Source organism: Plectrocnemia conspersa, unplaced genomic scaffold, assembly GCF_051122295.1.
Source record: "Plectrocnemia conspersa isolate PC_06_02 unplaced genomic scaffold, ASM5112229v1 ptg000005l, whole genome shotgun sequence".
NCBI lineage: Eukaryota > Metazoa > Arthropoda > Insecta > Trichoptera > Polycentropodidae > Plectrocnemia > Plectrocnemia conspersa.
This window is the reverse complement of record NW_028277169.1, coordinates 11,661,333-11,677,157: the sequence shown is the minus strand read 5'-3', so window position 1 is coordinate 11,677,157 and position 15,825 is coordinate 11,661,333. Positions and strand designations below refer to the sequence as shown.

At 32.2% G+C, this 15,825-nt stretch overlaps 2 protein-coding genes across 2 annotated transcripts in view; one reads left to right on the top strand and one right to left on the bottom strand.

The window, feature by feature from the left end:
- The window catches only part of unc80 (unc80, NALCN channel complex subunit), a 52,400-nt gene that overhangs the window by 30,359 nt on the left and 6,216 nt on the right, over nt 1-15,825 (top strand). The window contains exons 31-53 of the mRNA XM_088186004.1: nt 1,718-1,837; nt 2,508-2,671; nt 3,713-3,839; nt 6,736-7,191; nt 7,256-7,442; nt 7,501-7,664; nt 7,726-8,248; nt 8,320-8,513; nt 8,580-8,725; nt 8,790-9,180; nt 9,245-9,463; nt 9,526-9,671; nt 9,738-9,912; nt 10,532-10,681; nt 10,751-10,954; nt 11,016-11,267; nt 11,332-11,680; nt 11,742-11,926; nt 12,277-12,466; nt 12,542-12,670; nt 12,738-12,875; nt 15,180-15,329; nt 15,400-15,596. Coding sequence (XP_088042130.1) covers nt 1,718-1,837; nt 2,508-2,671; nt 3,713-3,839; nt 6,736-7,191; nt 7,256-7,442; nt 7,501-7,664; nt 7,726-8,248; nt 8,320-8,513; nt 8,580-8,725; nt 8,790-9,180; nt 9,245-9,463; nt 9,526-9,671; nt 9,738-9,912; nt 10,532-10,681; nt 10,751-10,954; nt 11,016-11,267; nt 11,332-11,680; nt 11,742-11,926; nt 12,277-12,466; nt 12,542-12,670; nt 12,738-12,875; nt 15,180-15,329; nt 15,400-15,596 — 4,956 coding nt within the window. The remainder of the gene's footprint in view (nt 1-1,717; nt 1,838-2,507; nt 2,672-3,712; nt 3,840-6,735; nt 7,192-7,255; nt 7,443-7,500; nt 7,665-7,725; nt 8,249-8,319; nt 8,514-8,579; nt 8,726-8,789; nt 9,181-9,244; nt 9,464-9,525; nt 9,672-9,737; nt 9,913-10,531; nt 10,682-10,750; nt 10,955-11,015; nt 11,268-11,331; nt 11,681-11,741; nt 11,927-12,276; nt 12,467-12,541; nt 12,671-12,737; nt 12,876-15,179; nt 15,330-15,399; nt 15,597-15,825) is intronic.
- LOC148234850 (glutathione S-transferase-like) lies at nt 2,656-3,560 on the bottom strand. Its single transcript, XM_088187124.1, has 4 exons — nt 3,384-3,560; nt 3,147-3,314; nt 2,939-3,078; nt 2,656-2,870 (listed from the first exon to the last, which is right to left on the bottom strand). Exons 1-4 carry the CDS (start codon nt 3,523-3,525, stop codon nt 2,700-2,702), a joined length of 621 nt encoding a protein of 206 aa, XP_088043250.1. The 5' UTR covers nt 3,526-3,560; the 3' UTR covers nt 2,656-2,699.

The following is a 15,825-nucleotide window of genomic DNA, read 5'->3' as shown; positions in this document are numbered from 1 at the left end:
AAATCTTCTTAAAAAATCATTCAGAGTAGTCTTATCCTTCTCCCGTAAACATTTTGTCAACTTCCGTTCTGGTGATGTCTTGAATTAAGCAAAAACTTCATTGGAATTATATATACCTTGTACGATACACACTTTATTATCATTTCAAACTTAAACAACTAATTAATTATCTCTCAAGCACGTCCGAAAATTAGGTCAGCTGCCAAAATCTTACTTCAATTATTTCTAATTTGCACTTCCATTCTAATATTTTTTTCTAATATTCTAACGGCGTTTATATGTGGTCATTTTTTTGTTGAATATGACGTTAGCTTTTAGCGAATTCTTTTTTTTTCACTACTTAATATTAACTGTAAAATTTTTGCCGCAGCATTGTCCTTTGAAGTATCTTATAGTTTTTCGTCTTTCGACACTGCGACTGTGTTTTGCCTTATAGACCAACATCTTTCTGACTAATGTAAGACATTCGGAACGGAACCAGACTCTTTATTATTATCTAATACATATTAATAAACTCACTAGCGGGTATAAAAACGTACAGTGGAGTCAAAATTAAAAACGTTTTTCATTCTATGCATATACACATTTGGTACTGATTTTTTTGTGCATTTGTTCGAAAATGCTTATGGATACCGTTTTAAAGGTCTATTACCAAAACAAAAACGTTGAAAAAATTTTAATATAAATAAGTTTTATCATCTATAGTACATTCAAAAGTAAAGAAAATAGCAACAACATACTTGCAAATAAATAAAAATAAAATGGTGTTAATTGTATTGATCGCAAATAAAATTACTTCGAAAAAATCATTTAGCAAAAACATATATATTTTAAAGAAAAATGCCGAAATTTTTTTTAGCCAATACAAAGCGACAGTGACAAAAAAGAATTCGCTAAAAGTTATCGTCATATTCGACAAAAAACGACCACGACTTTTTAGCACGCTGTAGAGAAAAACTCCGTTTCTTATAAAATCCAACAAAAAATCGATGCAACGATTATGAGTGGTCCTGATAATTAAATTATAAAAAGTATAATTATTTCATTTAAAACTGAGTTTTAGTTTTTTTATTAAAATTATAAATAATTAATATTTTTTTGGTTATAAAAGTTGCTAAAAAAAATCGATTTACATAAATGGTCGCTAGTTTTTTTAAAGCACAATTGAGAAAAAAATGCTCACTTTTTTTGCCATAAAAATAAAATTACCAATTAATAAGTAAAATTACACATCCAGTGTTTTTTTTTGTTAGGTCCCAATTTTTTTAAGCAAAATATCAAATATTTTTATTTGTATTGTATATAAGATTATTATTAACAGTAAATATAGAATAATTTAAAATTGAATAATCGCTTATTACAAAAAAAAACTTTTTTATAAAAAAAATGCAAAAATTTTATATTTTAAAATGTACACCCAATTATGATCGCACGCCAAGCGAAGAGTGATCTGACACAAAGATTATATTTATTTTTGTTTTATCTACTTGTATACACAAGCTAAATCTAAGGGGGAAAATGAGCTACGTTTACTCTTTAATAGTTAAAAATGATACAACAGCCAAATGTTAGCAAAAAAAACAAACCAGTGTAATCACATCGATTAAGTAATTAAAATTCTCATATTACACAATATATTATATATTTTATGGCTCTTTAAATATAATTTTAACTACTTTCAGTAATATGCTACGATTAAATGTTTTATAATAAATAGGTTGTGGTGCAATTCGTCAATTCCTTCAATTATTACTGCTCCCATCAAAACTTCTGTCATCCATTCTGCTACAAGAGGAACATGCGCGCAAGTTCAAGGCTCATTACATCAGTTCGAAAGGTCAGTATGATAATATACGAGCTGTGATAAAAATAAAAACAACAAAACAACAAAAAAAGTTTACATAATAATATTTATTATCGATATCGTGTCTTTTCCAAAGTATTTTCTATCAAATATAATAGCGTTCTTATCAATCAACAAAACATTTGTGGAATGCACTATTTGGTTTATGTGCAAAAACGTTTTTGGCAGTGTATACACAAAATTATAGTCGTTTTCTATGGATGGCGTAAAACTGCAAGATATTACTTATTTTTGACAATATGACACAATCGTAAAAATTTATAATCAAAGAAAGCAGCAAGGAGAACCTTGACATTCGAACGAATTTGACATACTTTTTAATTTTGGCTCTCCAGAGCACCTTCTTTGAATCAATTGTATCTTTCTTAGATTATATAATCATACACTTAATTTGAGCAATTCCAAATCATACGATGCTGTTTGTTGAAGATTCAATAATTTTGCCTCAAATTGTTAGTTGCATTACTTTGCGAGAATTATACTTAAAACTAACTACTTCAGCAATCACTGAGTACAATTACAATTTATAAATCCTTTGTATAAACGTAACATCTTTGCGAAATGTATTTTTTTAAATTTGTACTTTATTAAATTTCAACGCAAAAAATGCGAAATTCGATACATACCCAAGTTTAAATTATAGATTTATGGAGAGAAATTTGGAGTTCTTGGAGAGAGCATGCCATTCGACTTGGAACTAGACAAGCAGCAGCTGAAAAAGGATCGAAGAGGAAGAAAAGTCTCCGATCAAACGAGCTCGCAAACTTCTCCAATTAGAAGAAAAGACAGCGTGGGCAAAAAAGACAGGTATTTATTTTAAAATATACATTATATTTTAACGCTTATATGGAGGTCGAGTCGCTATGTAGTCTTTAATCCCAGGTAAATTCCAAATCCGCTTCATGTGCTTTTTCAAGCACGGATATTCATCTGTGATCAAATCTGCGTCCAACATTCCGTTTATAGTCTCCAAAGTAGCGACAATGTAGAAATCAACCCAAGTTAACTGAAATATAAACATGTTAATGGCAAAAAAAATACATCAATACTATATTAGTAAGAATTAGAGCTTACTCTTCCACCGAAATAATCTCCCTTTGCCTTCAAATTATTTTCGAAGCGATCTAAGTAAAAAGGCACATCGTTAATCTCCACCTCTTGTTTTATCTTCGCTTTTAGATCTGGTTCTTCACTGTAGAAAAAATTAGCCACTCCTATAAAGCACATACACATATTACATAATATTATTATAGTTTTGTAAAATATTTTAATAAATTATTACTATGAATGAAATCCAGCATTGAACCGCCCAATGCAAGTAGTAGTGCGTCTTCCATAGAATCTCCAATTTTCAAGTCATGCACATTGCCCAAATATTGACATATGGCTAGAGATTGATACAATTTCTTGCCTTTTATCTCTAAAACTGGCAACTGGGCGAATGGGAATGCTATAACAAACAATGTTATCACACAAGACGGTTGATGCAAATATGCTTAAATTTGCATATTGAACTTACTTGGTTTTATCTTATACCACGATTCAGAAAACAATTTTATTGTTTCACATTCGTACTCGATTTTCCTGTACTGCAGAATATACTTGATACATTCTCCTAGCCCTTTTATATCGAAATAAGTCAACTTATACATGGGCGCCATACTTGACTGTTCGATCTAAGACTACGCTTAAGACTGAAAATTATTATGTATTATATATACACCAGATTAAATTTTATCAGCAAATAACTTATGTAAGTCTGACAATAAAAAATAATCAGAACAAGTAAACAGCGATGATTCGAGTATTTTAAAATTTATTTATAATATATTTTTAACATTTTATTAGGTTGGATCGCACAATCATCGACGGAGGAATGAGAAGTGACTTTTTTACAACTGGTAGATTTGGTCACATCAAAAAGCAACAATCCGTTACACCCTCTTCTCCAATTTTAAACTACATAAAAACTCAGGTATTCATAAACATATTTACAGTAACTAAGTTCTAAGAGCCGGATATATTAAAACAAATATTAACAAAAATATATATACTTTATTTTGAATAGCACTGTACATCATTAATTTTAGTGCACCCATCATAATTGCACCATATTTTTATGCTAATGCACATGATAACGGATGAATTTATAAGGAAGAAAAATGCTTTTCGAGCCATCCGACGCATTGTTTGGCAATAGCAAAGGAATTCCACCCAAATTTGATGAACGTTTATTAGCGCAAACCAGTTATAAATAAGAATGAATATGATGTTACAGTTTTTAATTAAAAAATATGTTTGTCTGTATTGAAATTTTTGGTCTTTTCTGCCAAATTATTGAACCAAAAGTTGTATGCTTTACAGTTTATTTCAAAATATAAATGAATTCATAAAGTGTTGTAGCAACTGCTCGGGATCAATGTGGCACGTTTATTTTGCCCAATTAGATAGAAAGAGAGATCCACACACTAAAAATCAACCCTGAATTTTTCGAAATTGATTGGTATTGTTATGGGTGGTCAGCGATAATAACTAAGTGGCCATAAATACTTGTATTATTGTATTATTATTATTGGGGCTTTCCAACACTGCGAGAGTACAATGTGTATTGTTTCGGCGTAATAATTGTTGTTTTTGTTTATAGGTTAGGATTAACCAGTAAGTTTTAGAATCTTGTTTATAACTAATCGTTTATGTTTTAAAAGTTTGCAAAATCCTTTTTGTATATTATTGTTTTGAAAATGATGATTTTTGAAAAAAAATATATTTAGCGTTTTAATAAGTATAAAACTGATCTGAATCGTTTGCTCTTTTCGCTCTCTTGGGTCTTTCCTGAGCCGGAACTCAAGCAGTGTTTTCTAAATGCTGATGTAGGCAAGGGTCTAGTACTTTGTACACCATACCTATTAATATACAACCTCTCTAATTAAGCAAGACTAGTTTTAGTGGCTTTTTATAAACGAAACCATTGTGGTCACTTCTCGATTATGACAAAATGATACTTATAACAAAACGCAAGGCGCAGGAGACTATTTTTGTGTGTTTCAAAATGACAATTTCTCTAGTTTATTTTGCTTAGCTAAAAACTTTTATTCAATTAACACTTTAAACTGGGCAATTATGTGAAAAAAATTAGCAATACCTCCTACCTGCTTCTTTTAAAATTATGAAGATGAGGGCCCACGATGTTTGCTCCCCCTTCTCTAAAAAGTTAGAACATCGGCTAACAAGGTATTTCCAACCTCGGACTATGCTTTAGATTTAGCGCTTGAGCTCGCCACCAGTGAAGCTCACAAAAATTTGCCACTTGTTTTTAAATCGAAGCCTTTAAGCTAGCAACATCAAGTGGAAAGTGGAAACCTTTTATGTTTTTTGCTTCATGCTTCGTGCGAATTTTTATGAACTATTGTCTACTCTTATTGAAAAGTGATGTTTTGGTTCATTATCAGGTTCTTAATGAAGTGTTTGAGCTAGTACAACTCTCTTGTCTGGACAATAAATACCTAGTTTAACTACAAATAATAAAGTTGGCAAAATTGGCAATGATGTTACTTTTATTAAATATGTGTATGAAAATAATCTGGAGTATCTATTTGAAATTCTTGATGAAAGTGCCTGGCGGAAGTGTATTCCTAATGGAAGTATCTGATGATTAAGTTCCTTTTTTTCTGTCTACTCTTGACGATGAAACAATCAGGGGAATAAGATTTGTTATTTTTTTACTTTTTATATGAGCAACTAGAGATTTGGCAACGCTGTAAACTGTAATCTAGGTAGCGCATTTACTGAATTGGCACTTGTCAATACGTAAAAGTACTGAACGACCTTTATTAGTGATCCATCTAAAGATGCATTTATCTTATCTGACTGAATCTTTGATCGTCACGGACGTAATCATAACAAACACACTTGTTCGTAAGTCGTAAAGAATAATAACCCAGTGGCGTAGCTAAGATTTGTGCCGCCCGGGGCGACCCTTAACGTTGCCGCCTCCCCTGCCCTCCCCCATACAATTTATCTAATTCAAAATCTAATCTTTCTTAAAATCAACTCAATGCATTTTTTTAATATGCCAAATTTTTTTAATAGGCAAAATCCCCCCCCCCTCCTTCCAGTTACGCTACCCTTCACATATTATATTAATATAAAAAAATGTATAAAAAAGCCAAACTTTCGGCCCAGACGAAAATATATTTTTTCTATAGGGGCGGCATTTTATGAGTAGCTGAGTCATAAAATCAGCATTTGTTATTGTTTTCATATATTTAATTTAACATGTATATATGTATATTCGTTGAGCGCATTCAGTTTAAGAAGCACATTACACAAACGTCGTGTAAATGCCGCCCCCAAGCAAGTACCGCCCGGGGCGGTCCGCAAATATTTTTTTACCGTCGTCGTTACTGACAATGAGTGGGTTTACGCACGACCGTTTAATGACAAGTAGAGCAGATTAATATTTTGCCAGTAATTTTAGAAATCAAAAATTTAGAATAAATATTTCTAATAACTTAATAATTTATTAAAAAAAACTTTTTATTTTATTTTGTCTACTGTAAAAAAAAACAGTTTTAATCTAAAGTCTAATAACTAAACTTTGTATTATAATATATTTCAGTTAATAATAAATCAAAGAACTGTATTATTTACCGATTTTTTTTAAACATAATTAATTAATATTGCTTAAATTGATACAAAATCTTCTTATGAGCTGTGATGTTCTTCTAAATCTGATTGATATTCACAATAGATAAATTGAACCATTGCTTTCACTGTTTCACTGTCAACAAATTACATATATCTGATTCCGAGAACTTTTCAAGCAACCATAATAAAATGTAGCAATGATCTAATCACAAAATTAAACATAGGTTAGGAACGCTTTCCACTCCCCTCTGGCGTTGCTTATAAAAGGAGCTATGGTAATGACAGAAGATAACTTCGCCGGAGCTCTACCCAGCGCTTGGACCTTGCTCTTGGACAGTTGCCAAGAAGTAGCTGCCAGCGCAGCTTCCTTTTTTATCCTAGCTGCTGTAAAAGCGCCTCAATACGCTTCAGAAATAATGGTTCAAGACTTACAACACGCCGATGCCAGTATTAGAATCAACGCCATCCTGAGATTCCAAGTCATGTGGAAGTTGCGATATCAGGTTTGGCCGAGGATGGAAGAAGGCGCATCAGTATCGTTCAAAGTACCACCTCCAGGAATCGAATTCACACTACCATCGCCGAAAATTGGAATTGAATCATTGCCTATAGTCGATCCTCCTTGGAGTCCACACGTCAAGACGAAAGACATGGAAGTGACTTTGAATCAAGAAAGACACGTTAGTATATTTATTAATTATATAACTGTTTCTATTAATTGTTATGTTAATTTAATTATTTTAGCGATCATTAGTGACAGCTACAAAAACTAGAAAGAAACAACAGACGGAAGCTATAAAGAGAGCTCTCCAGCAGCGCGAAGATAAAAGAAGAGCCGAGAGAGAAGGATTTTTGATAACTACTATACCAATTACTAGACAGGCTGCATGGGAGCCAAGCTTGGAACATCCTCAAGATGATCATGTTGAAGGTACAGTTTTTAAAAAATCTTCTCTCAATCAATATATTGAACTTTGTGTAAATTATAGATGATGAAGCCGGAGAAGGCATTCGAAATACAGCACACCATGCCCAAACTGTAAATTCGTTGTTTCCATCCTGTCTATGCTCTGCTGTGATACACATTGTAGGACTGCTAGACGATGCTGCCGTATCTCAAGATGGCAATGCTGTTTATGAAGTTGCTTATCAGGTATAGTGTTATAATATTTCAACTAAGATCTTCTTTATTATTAATCATTGCTACTTTTCAGGTGATATGGTGTTGTCTGGTAGAAGATTCCGCCCTATTTTTACGTTACGTATTAGAAAGACTTACTAGAGAAAAGCAAGAGCAGATGTTCAAACTGTTGAGGCATTTGATCAGATTTGTGCCAAAGCTACCTCAACAGGCAGCGTTCGCTTTGTACAATTACATAATCGGATACATAATGTTTTATGTGAGATCATCGCACGAAGATGGACAGCTGCTAATAGGAACTGCACTCTCTGTGTTATGGATGGTTGTTCATAGCGTTCATGGGATAATGTTTAAAGATTTAAAGCAGATACTTAGAAAGGAGCAGTGCGACGCTTCTATTCTGCTAACTGCCAATGTACCATCAGCTAAGAAGATAATCGTCCATGGTCCACAAGACCGAGAAGAAGGTGGAATACCTTCTCAGTTTCCTGTGCAAGAAGATACGCAGTTCTGTCAGATATTGAGAGAATCGCTGGACTTTTTTGGTATTGATGAAAATCAACACAAGGAGTTCGTATTGATAGACTATAAAACTCGTTAGTATATTAATTTTAAACAAACTTAATTTATAATTGATTTAATATAAAAATATTTTTTAATGATATAGATTCAATCCACAATCCATTGAGATACGTCCGAGATGTGTACTTTTTTAAGAGATCACAATATCCTCAACTGCAATTAGTCTATATGAAACCTTCAGTAGCGAGAGCAGCTCTTCAAAGACAAGAATTACTTCATAAGTTTTTAGAGATTGGTAAAGTTCATCTGACTTGGGCAATCTTAAAAAACGTTGACATGGTAATATCTTATTTTTAGATTTAAAGCTTTAAAATAAAAATATAATTGCAATCATATTATATTTAGGTCGTACAAAGAGTGGTCTTTCTGCATGAAGAACTAATGAAACTACCGTCATTCCCAAGAAAGGCTTTAGAATGCGATCTAGATTTGTATGAAGGTGGCGAAATTGGAGAACAACTTTTAGGATTAGATGTTCTTCATAAATTCATGTAAGATCTATTTCAATCATAATCAAATAAGCAGTCGTTTATATGTTTATTTTTATTAATGTAGGTGGGTTCGTCTCATTGCAAGAATGTTTGAAGCAATGGCTGGAAATTTTGCCTATTCTGGAGATATTCATCTATTCCTTAATGTTCTAAATGGTGCTGTAATATTGCATAGTGAAGATGCTTGTATTTTGCGATACGTCATGGCGACTTACATCAACGCTGCATTCAACTTTAAAAATATTTTTTCAATCAATGGATATCTACTGATAATGCCAACTCTTCTACAAATCTATTCCAATCACCAAACCAACAAATTGATCACCACAACCATCGAATATGCAGTAAAGCAATTCTATATGATGAACAGAAAGCCATTCATATTACAAATGTTTGGATCAGTATCGGCAATTTTGGATACTGATGAAGAAGGACAATATGGAGATGCTCATAAAGTGACTAATAAATACATGAAAAAGTACTGTAATAAATATACTAATATAAATATGTATGTTTTAGGTGCAATCTAGCTGTCTTTTTAATCTACTATTAAGTTTGGAGACTCCTTCACCAGATCCTTTAAACATTGCTGAATTGGTGAAGGAAGAAAAACCATTAAAAGCAATCGATTTTTGCTATCATGACGAAAATGAAATGGTTACTGTCTTGGACTGTATAAGCTTATGTGTCATGGTTGTATCTTATTCAGCTGAAAGCGTTAGAGGATATCAAATGCTTGTAAGTAGACATTATTTAAAATCAGTCGATCATAATGATTTTCTTGATTGATCAATTTTTAGATCATTTTGGAAGCAATCTTACCTTGCTATGTGAAGCAAATCCAAAGTCCTTCTTATAACAGAGAAGGTAAAACGGAAAAAGAAATAATTCAACAACTAGCTGTTGCTATCAAGACTCTAGTGAACAACTGTGAAGGACTTTCAAAGTAAACGCTGCATTTTTTACTAATATTTTAGAAGAAATTTAAATAAAAACTCACATGCATTTTTAGATCTTACAACGGACCTTACAGATCTTCTCCAGAGCATAAAGGTTCTTCTCAGCGCAATTTCAGCCGTGGACCTTATTCACCAGGCTATGATTTTGATGAAGAATCCCATTCCAAATATGTTAGCGATCATTCTAGAGCGCATCCTCCGATTGATACTACCAATGAAGATTCTGAGGTATAGGAAATCATATGTTAAGACTTAAGTTTAGCGTTCTCAATTATTCGTAGTTCTCAACTATTCAAATATTTAATAAAAAATGGATGAAGTATTCCAATATATTATATAAATTAACCGTGTTAGTATTATTGAATCTTTGCTTCTTCTACGAATTTCGGTCATAGTAGATACACCACAAACATTCTATTCACAAATATTTAAACTTCATAAAAATTTGCAACGCACATCTGCTTTTGAGATACGTGCTAAACGATAATAAATGGTGGGATTTTTCCAACAATGAATTCTGCGAATTTCGGTCATAGTAGATACAGCCGGCAACCATTATATTTAAAAAAAGTATTGTCTTGTTATGACGGAGCGTCTTATTGTCTCGAATTCTTAAACAACAAAAAAAGCGTTTTAAGGACCATGGATTTTGAAGCAGCACTAGTCATTCAAGTATATTGAGAGTAAAAAGGACTAAGTTGTTGCTTAAGTATACAAATTGTTTCATTATAAGATTTTTCTAAATTTTATTCGCGATAGTATAAACGAATATTTGATTAGTTGAAAATCGAGCGAATAATTCGAATATTTTATTGAGATCTTTTTCTATAACAACATTCAATTTAAGGTTGTTAGAGCAGAATATAGAAGACCCCGAGATGTCCTTCTATCACTAGTTGGAGAGTTTATAGGTAGATGTACAGTGCGTCTTGCAGAATTGGCTAAAAAATCACAAGATGGAAAACCAGTAGAACTCTTAGATACTAGATCTCACGTGGTAATTCTTAGATCTTAAAATATCATATTTAATAACATTCTTGATTTCTATAAATATTTTTAATTCCAGAGGTTAGCTGATATAGCTCATTCGCTACTCAAAGTATCTCCTTATGATCCAGAATCTATGGCATGCAGAGGACTGCAAAGATATATGTCATTCATTCTACCTTCCACCGAATGGTCTAATGACGCTATGCGTCCAGCTTTAACAACTATCTTGAGACGTCTAGATAAGTTATTTTTGAAGATATCTAAGAAGCCTAGCATAAGGGTAATTAGAAAAAAATAGTATACATTTGAAGTTTGAAATTATTTGGTTCTGTATTTTTTAGAGAAATACTGATTGGGATGCAGCAGCTGGACTTTTGAAGGGTGTTTATGAGACTATGACAAAGTGTCCTTACATAATGCATTGGCAGCACGTTAAAACTCTTTTAAACACTTGCCAGACTTTGATAGTGTCAGATAATCTATGTATGGAGGGTTGTTCCTCTGCTACAGCAGCTCTGATGGCTCAGCCTCCACCTCCTCATTTCTGCAGCACAGTTGTCAGATTGATTGCTCTTCAAATTCTAAATACAGGGGTATAGATGATAAATTATTCTTTTAGTGTATGTATATGGTAATAAAATCAAATTCATGTTTTAGGAAAGCTATTCTTTGGAGCAAATATGCGGGGGTAGTTCTATATTTCCAACTCAAGAGAAAGCAGAGAACATTCTCATGAATTTGTTTATGCCGCTGTGTTTGAGAGTCGGAAGTGGAAGGAAAGACATTCCAAAGATGCGCCAATCAGATATATCATTCGCCCTTACTGCTGTTCTGCAAGCCATGTCACCAGGCGGAGGTGCTGCTATCGCTGCTGCTGGATTAGTCAGAGGACAGGGCGGAGGAGTTGCTGATGTCAGAGCACCATCACTGACTTTCACTGCTGCCAGCAGAGAAGCTAAGAGAGCTGTGCGAATTCCAGTATCGCTCTACAGAGTATCATTCTTAGGTGATATATTAATCATATATACTTCACACTACTATATCATCTAATAAAAATGTTTTTGTAGCCTTAAAGATAATGATGGTGTGCTTCGAAAGTGAGCTGGTGGCAGAATGGGGTAGAATAGCAAGAGCAATGCGTGAATTGGGCAAGAGGAACGAAGCAGCTCCAGTACTTTGGAACTTCATGGAATTCGTCGTTACTAATAGAACACCTTTATATATACTACTACTGCCATTCATTATTCACAAAGTATGTATTATATACTAAACTGTATAGACATTTGATTTCTATGTATATATCAGTTTTTCTGTTAATCGTGTTTTTAATTAATGCTACATCTAAATTTGTTTGAAATCATTTATTTTACTTCCCAGTATTTGAAGAATCTGCGATTTGAAAATATTTCTGGAAACCAGGAAAATTATTACGTTTGTAACACTTAATGAGTAACAAACGTGCTTGGGATTAAGCGGCGCCTAAATTTAGAATTTATGAATATTTTGTGCCGTTTATGTGTAATGATCCGGCCGTAAAATAGGCCGCATGCGGCTCGCGGGCCTCGGGTTGAACATCATTTAAACTTTAAATTATATTTTTAGCTATCTCAGCCACCAATTGGAGATCACGAAAGACATATGCAGTTTGTGATAAGAGAAAAGGTCAGAGGCGGTGGAGTTCAAGGAGGAGTGATGACTGGAGGCTGTGGAGGTGGAGGTCGTGGAGCATTATTAGCAGAATTAGCTAAAGAAGTTAGACAACTGCGAGAAGAACTTGATGAAGGGCGTTGTGGTACATTTATATACCATCTATGATCTTCCAAAGAATTTCATTGTGTATTTAAATTACTAATCTTTGTCATTTCAGAGCAAGATGAGAAAGAAGCTGCAGCTAATGCTATCAGAAGAGCTCCTGATCCTTCCAGAGCATCTTTGGCATCCCTGCGTGGTCATGGTCCCCGTGCCACCAGAGCCCAAACCCTTCCAGCTCAAAGAGGTATATATAGTTTATTAAAATATATTTTAATAGATGCATCAAGATTCTAAATATTATGGATTTTTAGAATCAGTTTCTAGTGGCTCAACTGTAAACCAAGCCAATGCTTCCGTTAGCGACGGACCCACTGAAAATATAAATGGTAGTTCCATGGCTTCAAATCATGATTCTGGAGCCATATTCAGTTCCCAGCACTTTAATCAAGGTGATTATTTTTTTAAAGATCTAAAAGTAGATATAGATAATACAAGTAATAATATCATGTACAATATATCAAAAGAGTGCTTTATAGTATATTCTTATGAAGTTTTTGCTTAACAGTCATACATGTTTTATTATCTAATCTATTCTTGAAGTACTGCAATTATGATTGACAGTGAACAAAAACGCCATAGGAAGATTAATTTTTATTAAAAAATACAATGATTTATCGTGGTGATTATTTTATTGTAAACCTATCCTTCGTTTTTGTTCCAAAAGGATGTTGCTTTTTGTAGCCATGTAAGTGTGAAAATTTAAATCGATCTAATAAATGTATCCCTGCTCATTTACATTTACTTAAAAACATAATAGATAGTGCCCCCTAGATTGATTGCAAAATACTATCCTGTAAAGTTGCAAATAATGTTCAATCAAATCAGATTCTTAGTCAGTATTGTAAAGTAAAAGTATTGTAAAGTCCCTAATCCTTTGATTGATGTCGTAGAAATTCATGGTGTAACATTCGAATCTAAACATGTAAATGACATACGTTTCTACGCTTTGATTTTATTTTCATACTTACATAATATGTAGCATTTACTGTTATTAATAAGTAGTTTATTAATGTGTATTAGGTTTGAGCTACCTGAGATATTTGTTGCCACATATGCAAAATTTTATCGATTTTAAATATGAATATATAGATTGAAATATGAACGATGTTAACATATGTATAATATGTTATCTCAGTTATTTAATTAATAATATATTATTCCATTTCTTAGATGGTTATATTTATTGAAAAGTATTTAGTTGTAAAATTGTGTACATATTGCATGTTTTTGTTTAACTGCAAAACGAGCTAAAATTTTGCTATTGCTTTAAAGAATGAATGATACCTTAAATGTCGAAATTTCGTATTTTTTTAATTTATACGTTTTTTTTATTTTTATATGTATAATCAATGAAATGTATTATTTAATGATCATATTTAATTAAAAAGTATTATTATTATTATTATATATTATATACAAAGATAAAAGGAAAAATAAATATATATATGAGCCGGTTTTTTTAAAGTGGTATAAGTCCATTTTTGAAAAAAAAATGAGAAATAATATCATCTTTATATCACAGTCAATGTTGCACAATATTAATTAATCAAAAATGTTACACTGAAATGTTTTTATTGCAAATGTAATATGAATAAGTAGAATGAGTTTATTACCTCACATGCCACATATTCACCATAAGTGTAAAAGAAAAAAGAAAATTGAAATATTAATAATTTTGTTATTATCAGTTATCTTATTTGTTTATTTATAAATTTATTATAATATAACTACAAGTATCTATTGATTTTAATATAACTACAAGTATTTTAAAGCGTTACTCGAATTGATTAACGTTTGCCAATATTTTAGATTGATTCAAATTCAAACCCTTAAATATCTCAATATATAAAATAAGTGGACTTGAACCACTTTCAGAATCAACTGCTTATATGTAGGTATTTAAAGCTACATATACGAAAACTAAACGAAAGTTATTAACATCCCATTCCATTAATTATTATTTAAATAAAAAAATATATGCATGTACACTCGGTGTACATCACAGTACAAGGCTTTGTGACTAGAGATTTTTTTAATCATTCATTGTAACATGACAGACGTTTACCCCAATGCATTACAACGAAGTAAATACAAGCAATATATACGAGTTAATAGTGAGACACTAGATTGAAATTAAAATCAGTGACATATTTTATTAATAGTATTACAGCTTAAAATCAATACATGTTCGTCAGATTAAAAAATTCAAGAAAACCTAATCTGTAATGATCATTCGAAATTGTAATTATATAATAATCACAGTTATTAATCATCGATATACATTTATACTACTGGTCCTTTGCCAATAGGTAATGGAGAGGCAAAGGAGGGATGAATAAAGGGTCGAAATCTTAATTTTCCTTTACAATAATGAAAAGGGCTTGTATGAAACTATTTGAATCAACACCTTTAATTTATTTTTTAACTGTTCATCCGATATCAACAGATTAAAGTATCGTATATTCCGTACTAAAATAACAATCAGACTATGTATAATTTCTGAAAATATATTTTATATAAATTAAACCCATCAAAAGCGTTTTATAATTGTTTTTATTTAGCAGTAAAATATTAGCAAACATGTTTATTTTCCTTATACAATTTTAGTGGTAAGTATTCAACAATCTAATTAAAGTAGATCTAGGATCAAAATCTTGTCAATGCACATTAATCATTATTATATAAACATACAGGTGTGCAACGACAACGTCACGGCTTACCGCACAGCTTATCTCAACCACACCAGTCACAAGGCACCCCTCATCACTTACAACACATAACGCAAGCTTCGTCACAACCTAAGTTGCGATTTGTGTCTTCGGTAGAGTTCAGACATCAATCTGGTTCGTTTTAAACATAGTACTTTTCCCGACGAATAAAATGTGATATATTTGCGTGTGGCTGAACCTTTAGGTGAAACTACACATACACCATTGTCTCCAGGGAGCGGAGACGATAGCCCAATTAACAACGCCAAAACCATGGTCGGAGATGGTGATGTGGCAGATGGCAGCGGAAGTGAAGCTGGTGAAAAGCACAGACTTCAGCGCTGCAAAGCACAATCTCGCAACACGTTTAGACTGAGAAGAAGCAGACGCAATCGAGTAGAAGTAAGTAGATTAATTTGATTAATCACTACATGAAATTAGTTTATAGCACGAAAATCTGTGAATAATAAATCCGTTTTAACCCAACGATATATGAGGCACAAAAATACATCTGCAACTATCTAACTTAATATGCGAATTAATTAGACGTATAAATGAGTTTTATTTTATATTTTCTTTGGTTTATCTACCTTACAATTAATATTAAACATCTGATGTAACTTCAACTTTT